Source organism: Amphiprion ocellaris, chromosome 8 (genome assembly GCF_022539595.1).
Source record: "Amphiprion ocellaris isolate individual 3 ecotype Okinawa chromosome 8, ASM2253959v1, whole genome shotgun sequence".
In the NCBI taxonomy this organism is placed as follows: domain Eukaryota; kingdom Metazoa; phylum Chordata; class Actinopteri; family Pomacentridae; genus Amphiprion; species Amphiprion ocellaris.
The window spans coordinates 8,419,546-8,433,252 of NC_072773.1; the positions used below are offsets into that span (position 1 = coordinate 8,419,546).

General features: G+C 40.7%; 1 protein-coding gene across 4 annotated transcripts in view; it reads left to right on the forward strand.

Moving 5' to 3' along the window:
• vps13d (vacuolar protein sorting 13 homolog D) overlaps window positions 1–13,707 on the forward strand; it is a 117,931-nt gene that overhangs the window by 18,540 nt on the left and 85,684 nt on the right. For 2 of the 4 annotated variants that reach the window (XM_023297427.3, XM_055012941.1), the window contains exons 11-25: window positions 345–446; window positions 666–855; window positions 1,070–1,252; window positions 2,009–2,139; window positions 2,295–2,349; window positions 2,806–2,985; window positions 3,647–3,777; window positions 3,865–3,997; window positions 6,499–8,772; window positions 8,901–9,052; window positions 9,621–10,667; window positions 11,534–11,624; window positions 11,748–11,874; window positions 11,979–12,159; window positions 12,416–12,640. In XM_023297427.3, the coding sequence (XP_023153195.2) occupies window positions 345–446; window positions 666–855; window positions 1,070–1,252; window positions 2,009–2,139; window positions 2,295–2,349; window positions 2,806–2,985; window positions 3,647–3,777; window positions 3,865–3,997; window positions 6,499–8,772; window positions 8,901–9,052; window positions 9,621–10,667; window positions 11,534–11,624; window positions 11,748–11,874; window positions 11,979–12,159; window positions 12,416–12,640 (5,202 nt within the window). The remainder of the gene's footprint in view (window positions 1–344; window positions 447–665; window positions 856–1,069; window positions 1,253–2,008; window positions 2,140–2,294; window positions 2,350–2,805; window positions 2,986–3,646; window positions 3,778–3,864; window positions 3,998–6,498; window positions 8,773–8,900; window positions 9,053–9,620; window positions 10,668–11,533; window positions 11,625–11,747; window positions 11,875–11,978; window positions 12,160–12,415; window positions 12,641–13,707) is intronic. The other 2 variants (XM_055012940.1, XM_035942555.2) reach the window with 2 other exon arrangements.

The following is a 13,707-nucleotide window of genomic DNA, read 5'->3' on the forward strand; positions in this document are numbered from 1 at the left end:
AGCAAAATGCATTATAGACAAATGTTTTAGTCTTATTGCAAATAGAGAGAGATCTGGTGAGATAAAATGTGCACGATAATGTCCTTCTTGTTTTCTAAAGTAATGCTGGGATGTACACCTTGATCTACAATGTGTAATGAAAAACAACTGCTGAATATACAAGATCTCTTTTCAGACAGTCTCTCTTGGTTGATTCTGAAGAAGTATTCCAGCAGCTTAAAGATTACCACACTAACGCCAGGATCCAGCTTTACAGCTTTACACCTCTCGTGCTGCCATAACAGTTGTCTGCCCCAGTACAGAGTTTCAAACACACATTCCTAAACTTTTTCTTTGTCACACAGAGTGAAGTGGAGCGAGTGGAAGAGGAACAAACATTAGAGGAGCTGCAGAGTCTCAGAGAAATTGTCCATGATTCGTTTCGAAAGCAGGAAGAGATTGCGGAGGTACGCTTACATGATTTCTCAGCTGTTCAGTGATGTATAAAAAGTATTCCAAAACATAATTGTTTTTTGTGTCCTTCTTCTGACAAAGACACCTCTGTCTTAGGTTTCAGCCTTTTAGATTTATCTTGTTTCCACATGGGGGTTCACCATCAGTCCTCAAATTTTCACTAATGTTCATTTTGGTTCCAGTCATTTTCCCTCTTCTTTCACTTCTTCCAGTATGTGCGAGAACCCAACAGTGATCCCCAGCCCTGTTCACCTACCACACCCATTCCCAAGAGTGGGAGCTCAGGGATGATCCAGTACCTCCAGTCTTGGTTCCCAGGCTGGGGAGGCTGGTATGGAGATTCCCAGAATCCAGACAGGCCAGAAGAACTCCTTCCAAGTTCATCCTCATGGGATATTCTAGGTAGGAAACATACTCCTCTCTTTTGCCAGGGAGGTGCTAACAGCAATACAGGAGTGTTTGTAAACTCTAGCAAACGTTGCTACTGCAAGATAGATTTTGTTAAAATTACATATGCTGTTTGACCAAATAATTTGTAAACTGAATGAAATGAATTGTTGTATGATATGATGTAACAACTATGACTTCTGATCTTGATGATGTAATGCTTCTTCAGCAGAGACAGAAGAATTGTTTGACCCGCTGGAAGACTCTCACACTCTCAACACATTCACCAGGCGAGATCACCTGTTTGCCCGGTTAGAGTTTTTACTGGAAAAGGGTGGAGTCACACTCTTCCACCAGGACAGGAGGGGAGACACTCTGCATGAGAGTGGAGTCATCCAGCTGGAATTTTCAGGTACAGTGAAGCAGTGCTTCAATAGGTAAAAGGCATCATTATGCAGGTTTGGTCAAATATGCGTGTGACATAGATAAAACCCACTATTTTACTATTATTTAATATCCTAATATCACCATATTGATGAATAATGTGATAAAGTACATTTTTATAAATACATTGAAAAACTAAACATAGGAAATTTTAGTGATTTTGCACCTTTACTTGCAAGGACAATGATTTTGACACATCTTTTTTGGATAATCTCTGACAGTTGGAAGATTTTTTTAGTAGTTTCCCCACATATGTTGTTAACCTGAGTTATCAGCTATTTTGTCAATAAATATTTTTTTTGTCGGGAACAATTGGCAAGGATGCTATCAGCTTTTGTATTTGCTACTTTTTCCATTATATCATTGTAAACTTTAACATCTTGTGGGTTTAGACTATTGGTTTGGCACAACAAATTATCTTGCACTGTTGGTCAGTTTTCATAATTTTCTCACAATTTATTCTGAACAATATATTTTAATTGAGTTAATCAACCAAATAATTAAGTACAAAAATGATTATTAGTTGCAGCCCAAGACGTTTTACTGGTGAAAAACAAATGATGGACATGTGTTACTGTCAACACCACTATATTGCTTAAGACTTAACATGAAAATGAAAAATTTACTCAGTCAGAGATGTTTTTGCCATATAGATAGAAATAGTTGTTACAATCGACTCTGTCCTGCTTTCTTGATTTATTTTTCTGTAACCATGTGTCCACAGGAGTGAAGGTGATAGTGGAGTCTCTACCTCGCTCTGAGTCATCCTTATTGTCAGTTAAGCTGGGTAGTTTGTTCCTTAGAGATTTGACCACTCAGGGCACCATTTTCCCTGTCCTGGTATCTCCTAAAACGGTAAGCATTGATTAACAGACATGGACAAAAGGTTCATAACATGAAGAAAATGTAATGGAAAATAATTAATTGCAGCTTTTCAAGTAGATGATATTTTCTTTTATTTTCTGCTGTATTTTCTGCTGTATCAGCTCAACATGCTTTTTTCTTAATAGGACAAAGTTGTTGCTGTCATTAACCATTCATCAAACCAGTCTACCACTGCTTTTGGTAAGATTTTTGTTATCTGTTAATTAATGATTTTTTAAATTTGACAATATTTTTCAATTTCAACAATATTACATCTTTTTTAAGCTTGTGACCATGGGGATAACAGCAGGAAATGAGTTTTCGAGAGGAATTTTTTAGTGTAGATGTCAGTATTTCTGCCTTGGTGGTGTCGCTTTTGTAATAATCTGAGCCATTCACTCAACATAGAACTACTTCCACACTAAACTACTCTATTTGCCTCAGGTTTTACCTGTTAGGTAAATGTGATAGTGTCAAGTTGTTAGAGAAATTCAAACTATGACTAATAAAATGTAAATGCTATGGAATCTAACTCCCACAATCTCCATACAGTATGGGTGTGGTAATAATCTGATGTGGATGGCCTATTTCCACCTGCTTTCAGTGACACTCTTGTCTCTTTATCATGTTTGCTTTTTGTTATTTTTGACTTGTCAGGATGCAATACAGAATGCTCGTCATTCCCAGTCTTTGAGATGATATACGAGCGTAACCCTATTAGGTGTAAGTTTGAGAGAAGACTGGAAGTGAGCACTAGTCCATTGAACATCATCTACAACCCACAAGCAATAAAAAAAGTGACTGAGTTCTTCTATAAAGGAAGAGTTCACACTTCAGGTAAGTACTGAAACTTGGTTCCCATTTTTGGTGTATATACATTTCATTCCAAAACTGGTGAAATTCCACTTTACAAGAGGATTTTTTTTTTTGCTGTTGCTAAGATAAAGATAAGATGAAAACAGTTTGAAAAAACAAAAGAAAAATAACAGCTTGCAAGAGATACACTATACAATAACACACACACACACACATATATATGTGTATGGCGGTAAAGACTTTTTCTGTATTTCTCTTGATGTCGCAGCATGCTGTCCTGTTTACGTTAAAGTGAACCTACAATGTGATCAATCACTGTCACTTGATGAACAGAACCAGACAGATCCTATCTCATAATCAACTTAGCAACTGGCTCACTTAGAAATGCATGGGTTTTGCTGTATAAATTAGAAACTCTGCCTCCTTTATTGTGTACTTCACTCTAAGATATGTTAGACTTGTTAGCTTAATTGAAACACTAGAGAGATTTTTGGTCTTGCCATACTGCAGATCAAGTTAAAGTACATGGTTCACATTACTAAAAAGAAATGCTGTTCACTTTACTCACTCATCTTCCATGTTACTTTAAACCATGTAGAATAATTATATTTTCTCATTTGCTTGTTGTGTTTTTCAATAACAATACTTTGCTGTACTTTAATCATATTTCTTTGATACCCAGGTTTTGGCTATCAGTCAGAGCTGGAGCTAAGAGTGGCAGAGGCTGCCAGGAGGCAGTACAATAAGCTGAAGATGCAGACTAAGGCAGAGATCCGACAAACCATTGATCAGCTACTTGTGGGAGAATTTATTGTAAGAGAGGTGTTCTGCATAGTGACATGAAACAGTTGACTATATAATTAATTTCACTGAAGTACCACTGATGCGTTTGCTTTGTAGGAAAACGGTAAGCGTTGGACCATGAAATTGGACATCTGTGCACCCCAGGTGATTTTCCCTGATGACTTCCAATCAGTGGACCCAATGCTAGTTGTTGTTGATTTAGGCAGGATTCTCCTGACAAACTGCCAAGGTAAAACAACTTATATATATTTGCATATTTCTTAGACTTAAATGTTCCAGATCATCAAACTAATACTTATATTTATTCAATATTAGACAGGAATGCACAGTGGATTAGTGGTTAGCACTTTCGCCTTGCAGCTAGAAGATCCCCGGTTCGCGTCCCTGCCTTCCCGGGATCTGTCTACATGGAGTTTGCCTGTTTTCACTGTGCATGTGTGGGCTTTCTCTTGGTACTCTGGCTTCCTCCCACAGTCCATAAACATGATCAGGTTAATTGGTAATTCTGTCGTGTACAGGAACCGACTAACTGTGCAGTGCTCCCCCCTCCACCACCCAACATCCTTATCCCAACTGTCCTTGTCTTATGTCATGCTTTGCCTGTTGCGGGTTTTTTTTTTTTTTTTAAGGTTCCTTCTCAAATGGAATTTCCCAACATTGGAGGTTTCATTTGGTACAACGAGCCTTTTTTTTCCATTTACCCTCTGCTAAGCCTACCCAGATCCCAACATGTCTTTATCTTTTTTTCCTCAAGAAAGGTGCGCACAGCACTGCGCAGCAGCCGGAGCTGTCATTGGCAGGGCAGCTCAAATGAAATTTCATTGTATATGAAAGTGTGCAATGACTAATAAAGGTTTGATTGATAAATTGACTGTAGGTATGAATGCAAGGGTGTTTGTCACTATATGTAGCCCTGCGATAGACTGGCGACCTATCCAGGGTGTCCCCTGTTTTCACCCTTAGTCAGCTGGGATAGGCTCGAGCCCCCTGCAACCCTACAGACGATTAAGTGGTGTATAGATCATGAATGGATGGATAGATGCTTTTTGAACATGAACTGCCCTTTTAAGGTCTTGTCACAGCATCTCAACAAATCCAGACTTTGACTTGGCCACTCCATCCATCCATCCATTATCTATACACCGCTTAATCCTCACTAGGGTCGCGGGGGGAGCTGGAGCCTATCCCAGCTGACTCGGGCGAAGGCAGGGGACACCCTAGACAGGTCGCCAGTCCGTCGCAGGGCCACATACAAAGACAAACAAGCACTCTCACATTCACACCTACGGGCAATTTAGAATAATCAATTAACCTCAGCATATTTTTGGACTGTGGGAGGAAGCCGGAGTACCCGGAGAGAACCCACGCATGCACAGGGAGAACATGCAAACTCCATGCAGAAAGATCCCGGGAAAGCTGGGACGCGAACCAGGGACCTTCTTGCTGCAAGGCGAAAGTGCTAACCACTACGCCACTGTGCAGCCCTGACTTGGCCACTCCAGAACCTTAATTTTGTTCTTTTTGAATCATTCAGAGGTAGACTTGTTTGTGTGCTTTGGGTCATTGTCTTGCTACATAAACCATTTCCACTTGAGCTTAAGGTCATGAACTGATGGTGGATATTCTCCAGGAGGATTTTCTGATGGAGAGCAGAATTCATGGCTCCATCAATTATGAGAAGTTGTCCAAGTCCTGTGGAAGCAAAGCAGCCCCAAACCATCACAATACCACCACCATGTTTCACTGTTGATATGATGTTTTTCTGTGGAATGCAGTATTAGTTTTACACCAGATGTAACCGACCCAAGTATTCCAAAAAAAATTACACCTTTGACTCATCACTCCACAGGATGTTTTTACAAAAGTCTTGGGGCTCATCTAGATATTTTTTTACAAATGCCGAACAATCCTTTATGTTCCTTTTGTCACTCGTGGTTTGCCCCTTGCAACTTTCCCAGGGATACCATTTTTGCCCAGTGTCTTCCCTATTGTGGAATCATGTAGACAGACCTTAACTTATTTTGATGTTTGTCTGGGTTCTTTTGTTACCTCCTGCATGAGATGTTGACGTGCTTTTGGCGAAATTTTGGTCGGAAGGTTCCACTGTTCCATGCTTTCTCCATTGGTGGATAATGTCTCTTGCTGTGGTTCTCTGGAGTCCGAGATCCTCAGCAGTGGCCTTGTAACCCTTTCCAGACTGCTAAATATTAGTGACGTTGTTTTGCATGTGTTCCTGAATCTGTTTAGAATGTAGCATCATGTGTGGTTTTTTGAGACCCTTTAGCGATATCACAATTCCAGACAGATTGTATTTAGGTAGTGTTTAGGTTCAGCAAGCCTTGTCTTATGAATTTGTTTGATGATCTGAAACATTTTTATGTGACCAATGTGGGGTCAAATATCTTTTCATGGCACTGTATATGTGATATATATATATATATATATATATATATATATATATATATATATATATATATATATATATATATATATATATATATGTATATATATATATATATATATATATATATATATATGTATGTATGTATATATGTGTATATACATATATATGTATATATATGTATGTATATATACATATGTATGTATGTATGTATATATATATATATGTATGTGTAGACACACACACACACACACACACCCACACACACATTCTTCTACATTCTTTTGACTAATAACGTTTCTTACTCATTGTTATTAATTTCTTTGAAGATGACACTAAAGCCAGCTCAAAGGCTACTCAACCTGAAAGGGAAGACATCAGTGATGATGAGTACCAGACTCCCCTCGCCACTCCACCAGAGTCACCGCCACATGAGGTTGACATGACTTTGAAAGCAGAGCAAAATTTTCCTGAGCTTCCTAGCCTTACATCCCCGGAAGGCACACAGGCCTACAGAAAAAGGCTGTATGAAAAATACTCCTTGTCGTTCAAAGACTTGCAGATAATGGTTGGTCGCTGTAAGGACAACTGGAAACATCTTCAAGAGAGTGAGGTAGGGCCTACACATGTTGTAGAGAAATTTAATGTGCTGCTGCAGCTTGAGCAGAGGCTGCGCTACACATCAGACCCCCAGCTCCCTGGGGCTGTGCTGTCAGGAACTCTCCCAGACCTCAAGGTCCATATTAACCTTGAGAAGATGACTGCCCTTAGAAATTGTCTTGCTAGGCTAAGCAGTCCAGCTGTGAGTGAAGGAGACAAAAGCCAAGAGAGAGGTCTGACTTTTAGATCTCCTGATCCACCTACCCTCCGCCATGACAAGATCTTTCAGAGAGAGGACAGCTCCTGGAAGTTGCAGGGTTCAGCCAAGAGTCTGACCCAGAGTGTAATGACATTGGAGCAACACACACGGGAAGTCCTGGTGGAATCTCGTCTACTGTTAGCTGAATTCAACATTAACTATATGCAGCTTGGTGTGGAGAGTGATGGGCGCTACATATCAGTTCTCAAGGTATTTGGCACAAATGCTTATTTTGTCAAGCGGCCTTATGATGCTGAAGTCTCTCTGACTGTCCATGGTCTTCTGCTGGTGGACACCTTACAGACCTATGGCTCAGACTTTGACCTCCTTGTGGCTTCTCATAAGCATCTCAGTTTTGACATACCTACAGGTAGTCTCAGAGAAAGCCAGCCAACGTCTCCCGTGCTGGCTGATGGCAAATCTCCTGAGCACCAGGGCAACCATACTGAGTCATCACCTTGTCAGCCCATAGATAGAACCTCCCCCTTCAGTTCCATTCTCAAAGAGCAAGATGCCCTAATTAAGCTTGAGTACCAGTTTGTGAGCTCAGACTGCCCTTCCATGAACCTGGACAGCTCCCTTCAGGTTACTAGCATGCAGGTCAATAACTTGGACATCATTCTCAACCCTGAGACTATGGTGGAGTTACTGAAATTTCTTCAGAAGTCATTCCCCAAAGAAGAAAGCACCTGGACATCAACAGTGCAACAACATACAACAGCACCCTACAGTGAGGAACAGGATGGAACATTACAGGCCACCTATGACCAGAACAAAGAACTCACTGTAGAGATCCACCGCCTCAATCTGCTTCTCCTTCGGACTGTGTCCACTGGCACTGTTCTGGGTGCTGAGAAGAAAGGATTGAAGATTGCCACTGCCAGCATTACTGGAACCAAGGTCAATGTGTCCATGGGCAGTCGGTTGGACATTAATGGTTCACTTGGATCAATGCAGTTGGTGGACCTTACCCAGGAGGGAGGCCGAAGCCAGTTTGTGGTTAGCATCGGCAGTGATGAGGATAGCTCCTCAAATCTTGGCGGGTTAACATTCCTTACTGATACAGGAAGTTCTCCCTCAGAAGCTTTAAATTTTCGCCTTATGGAGAAGTCCCAAGGCGAGTGTTCTTTGCAACTTCAAATGGCATCTCTGCACTACAACCACTCAGCCAAATTCCTGAAGGAGCTGAGTCTGTCAGCCAATGAAGTTGAAGACAATTTCCGCACCATGTTGAAAAGTGCTGCAACCAAAGTGTCCACAGTACTAGCCACCAAAACAGCAGAGTACAGTGGAATGGTTTCACTCTTTGAGACTCCCTCACGGAAAACCAGAACTCTGAGTCAGAGCTGGGCTTATCCATTTGAAGATGAGGAGGATATTCCCATAGAAGAACCTGAATCCACCTTAGACACATTCTTGGTGAAGCTGACCCTCAATATCAGCATTGAATCACCAGTTGTGTTTATTCCCCGTAAACCTGGACACCCTGAGCTATTGGTTGGCCACTTGGGAAGCATAACAATACAGAATTTTGTTAGTGGGCAAGACTCAGAAGGAGAGAGGTTGCAGGTTTTAGTGAGGGATATACGGCTGTATTCAGTCAACATGAGTCATTTGATTTTGAAGAGGGCACCTAGAGTGGATACTGCTGCCAGTATGCCAACATCCTGCAATGGGAGCATCAGTCAAGATGAACCACAGTTCACACGTCAAGATTTCTTTGAATCCCTCAACCGCGGAAAAGGTGAGAATGTTAGGAATGTTGAGGATTGTTGTATTTCAAATGCTTGTTTATATACATAGTAAATAATTCAAGTATGCTGCCCATTTTATATTATTTCTCAAGTTCACATAATTGATTCTCTTCATCAGCCTTCCATATACTGAAAGACACCACTATGCAGTTCACTCTGAAAAAAATTCCTGTTGACGAAGATTCCCAGTTTAACTTCCTCACAACAGAGGAGCCTTGCAAGAGCACAGGGATACTGAGAGTTGAGGGCAAATTCGTCAACCCTGTTCAGGTATGCTATATTACTATATCTATCCTGTAAATCTTAAATAGTAGCCATTATGCAAACAAATGGCTATCTCTCAAAGTAAGAAAGAGAGAAAGACCAGCCGCTAATTCAAACTTTGTAAAAATAGAGATGTTATCATTTTTTCCATAGCAGCTCATAAAATGTATTTTGTAAACAACAGTAACCTTGCCAGTACAATAATAGTCATATAATGCTCACTTCTTTCCTAGTTTTAGTTCTACTTTTCATCAGAGTTACTGCTTTTATTTGTCAGTATATTATATCATAGGTGTTGAGTGTCCTTTACATTAACACTGAACTCAAATCAATAAAGTATACAAATTGGTTTAATTCAGTAATTAAGAGTTAAGAGAAATTCTGGGCAACACATTGTGATTATAGCATGACAGTTCACCATCTTGAGTTTGAGTAGAGGCCTAATAAGGCTGGATAAATTAAAGCATCTGTGTGACTGTGTAGGACTTTTATATTCAACTTTTGCGTGTTGTTAGTGGCTGATGAATTGTATGGCTATTAATAATTGTATGAATATCTTACTATCTGGTGATAGGTGTTCCTGTGCAAGCCTGTGTATGAACAAGTCCTCCAGACTCTGGACAATTTGTCCCTGATTGAAGAGCAACGTTTCACACCCAGTCAACCACCCACACCCCCCCCACCGACTCCCTCCTCCACCAGACCACACCGTTTTGCTGACCCCCAAGGAGGACTGTTTGCAAGGGACCCTCCCCATATCAGCTTTTGCCACTCATCACTGTCTTCCCCTTTGCCTCTACAGTCTCACAAACCTACTTATTCTTCCTCCTTCACTCAGCTAAAAGTCACCTTACATGTGGCAGAATTGCACATCCAGCTTAGTGCTGACCTAAGCCAGGGCTCCCAGGGCTTAGTCAGTCTGCGCTTCCAAGATTTAGAGGGAGACTTTACCAAAGAGCACCCTCAATCACTGGCGATCCAGCTTGCTCTGCGGTCGCTACTCATGGAAGACCTCCTGGAGCAGAACCCTGAGTCTAAGTACAAACATCTGATGGTGTCTCGGGGAGCACCCAAGCCCTCCACCTTGAGTCCAAAAGAGTACCTTTCCCAAAGCTGTCCATCAGCATCTAATGCTCTGTACCCAGACATGCCCCGCTCACTGCCTGCCCACATGGAGGAGGCACAGAATGTTTTCAAACTCTACCAGAGGCATTCCAGCATTCCATCTAGCAATCGCAAACCAAAGAGGGACCCGGCCTGTCCAAATACTCCACCTCCCTCTCCTACCCGCCATACACCCTCTCCTCAGGTGGCCCCAGACTTTGATGACTCATTAGTTCATATCAATGTGCTGCTGGTTGACCAGACACACCCACAGTTCAAAACACGCTATGGCAGTGTGGGACGAAGTGTTGATGTTGACTTTAACTGCCTGGATGTTTTGATTACACTGCAGACGTGGGTGGTTATTCTGGATTTTTTTGGTATTGGCTCCACAGCCAATAATCATGCAGTGAAGGTACCTATGTCACCTCAACCTGTGCCAGGGCATCCTCTGTATGAGCCAGACAGTATTGAAGAGAACATGTCAGAGTCTGTCAACACGAAATTGGACTTAAAGGTAGGTCATGTGGCCTTCTGCATGTAGGTTTTGGCAGGTTTTATGTATAGTTGAAGCAAATGTCTTGTATAAAAAACAATATTATTTAGTAACATGAGCAACAATGCCCTAATGTTGGAAAAGTCAGGCTGTGGGTTTATCCATCACATAGGTTTGCCTGTTATGTAACTCTAATGGCTTCACAACCATTGTATGGATCGTCATTAAATTCTTTTTTTGTCATTTATGGATCCCAGTTCAGTTCACTCATTTTGTTTTCCCTAGATGAGCAACTTGGCTTGCAGTCACATGAACAAGATAAAAAGATACTGCAAGTGCAAAGCCAAATGTTATAATGTACAGAGGGTTTTCTGCACACACAATACATGATGCAATAATGCAACAAAACTAGCTATAAAGTGCTAAAATTAGGTGTGCAAATTAGACAGGAGCAGGCACATTTGCACAGGAAACAAAATACCTTTTACCTCTGTTTTACCGTGGGCATTTGGTACTCCGGCCTGTGGACAGAGTTTGAAACCTAAAGCGAAGATGGTGGTTTATGCAGTCTAATTTACATGAGGCCTTGCAGAAAGCCTGGTGGGACGTCTGCCACTTTACCAACCACCTTTACAATATAACTGAGATGTTATTGTTCCAGCTGTTCAGGGGTCACACCAGGCAGTTATAGGAAAAGAATTTTAAAATGTGAAAATACAAAACTGGTAAAGCAACACCTACAACTGTGGCTAATAGCTTATACAAAATGTTAACATTTTTCTCGGTAAATGTTTGATTGTAATTTTTATTCTCTTTTTTGCCATTCTTTGTGTTCTGAAGTGAATGCTGTTCTTTCATTGTCACTCTACATATGCTTTCATTTTTAGGTCCATTCTTTGTCTCTTGTTCTGAACAAGAAAGTCAATGAGCTTGCCAGAGCTAGTGTGACCAAATTATCTACTCATTTGGAAATGCTGGGTGTGTATGAAAAACTTTAAATTCATCTTGCTTTGACCATTTTCATTTTTTCCATTCTCTCTTGCACATAATTTGGTTGACTTATCAAAATAAACTAATGTTACATTCTGTGAAATATTTCAGATGGTGACCTGTCATTACAAGGCAGTTTAGGAAGTTTGTCTCTGAGTGACCTGACCCCACATGGTGACCTCTATAGAGAGCGCTTCACCACACAAGGAGGGGAAGCCCTTATTTTCAACATTCTAAAGTATCTATCAAATAAGTTTTAATAAACAATTACTCTGCACAGTAATGAAGGACTTAGAGTGATTGGTCTGTTTTTAGTCACCTTTGTATTCTCGGTCCATTCAGGTATGGCCAGCCCGATCCTTACCTGCAGCGGGAATGTGACATCAAGGTGTCATTGCAGATGGCATCAGTACAGTATGTCCATACCCAGCGCTTCCAGGCTGAGGTGGTAGCCTTCATCCAGCACTTCACTCAGCTACAGGATGTGCTTGGCAGGCAGAGAGCTGCAATGGAGGGCCAAGCTGTGAGTGCTGCCTGCTAGGGGTCCTTACAATGATAGAATCAAATATGCAAGATAATTCCACTTTGCCCCAAGACAATATCTCTAGATTGCAGTATGACCGTGGTTGATTCAGATAACATTTGTACTTCTCTTAAATCTATTATCCAGAAATTTCTCCTAATAAATTTGTCAGTGGCTCAGACCATTTCACTTTTTGTCCGTTGATCCTTCTATTGTTCCTTCCCTTTTTTCTTCTAAATCATGTTTTTGCCTCTAGGTGCGGGATCATCCTCAGCGGGCATCAAGAGTTCTGCTTGATGTTGAGGCCGGCGCTCCGGTTATTCTCATCCCAGAGAGTTCACAGTCATCAAGGGTTATTGTGGCCAACCTCGGCCAGCTGAGGGTGCAAAACTGTTTTCTGCCAGCTGGGGCTCATGGGACCTTTTCCCTCCGAGACAAGGTAGAGAAACTGACCATGGCACATGCCTTTTTCCCTTCTCTGGTGAGTCACTTGGCAAGTTTATGCGTTCATGCAATGCTCCCTGACCCGCTGTTCTTTTCTTCTTTTGTCTAATTTTACTGTATTAATTCATGCATTTAACAGTATTACTCAAAATTTCAAAGTGGATGCCACTTGCTACATGCTCACTGAAAGAACACTGACAATTTGTCATTTTTTTAGTGCCTGACCTTATCTTAATCTGACTTGAAATGTTAAATGCATACAGCATTGCTTGATGTTTCACTGAAGATTCTAAAATATGGATCTAATTCTACACTTTGTCAGTGTCTCTGATTGTGTTTGTTTTTTGTCTGGCAATTTATTATTCCATTTTACTGACAACGATTTGTAATGAAATGTTGGAATATGTCACGGGATGAATTTTTTTTATAGGCGCTGTATCAATTAAATGCCAAGTGATTTAAAATTCTATCACCTTACAGTAATTGCACTGGTTTTAAGCTGACAAATGGAGTATTTCCTCATATGAAAAGCAATTCATGAAAGACTTTATTGAAAATGCAGGCCCCAAAGTAGCAACTCAATGCAACAAAAGCCGATATACATATGATCACTGACACACAAGTGATTACTAAAACTAAACTGAGTACACTTGTGATTTCCAGTCAGTCTAACTGCATGAACGTTGCTATAAAAACTACATTTTGTGAACACCAGAACTTTCTCAGTTTTGGATCTATGGACTGGCATGTCTGCATTGCAGATAGACAGTTGCACATGGAAAAGAATTCCCAGAAGATCTAGAAAATCTGATGAACCAACCTAAAATTATTTGGAGTGCAGTTGCAGCTGTAATTAGGAAATATAGAACGAGCCACAGTATTACTAATCAGAGCTGTTATGGCCATCCAACAAAAATGATGGCATGAATATTGCAGTAATTTTTCCATCTAGGTCAAAAATAAGATGGGCAAGTGGTTCTACAAAACTTTTTCAGTATTACAATGTGACATAATTTTTTTCTTATTCTATCCATGATCAAAGAGATTATTTAGATCTAGAAATGACAGTGGATGTTGCTTAGCTTGGAAAGTCCTGGTCATGAC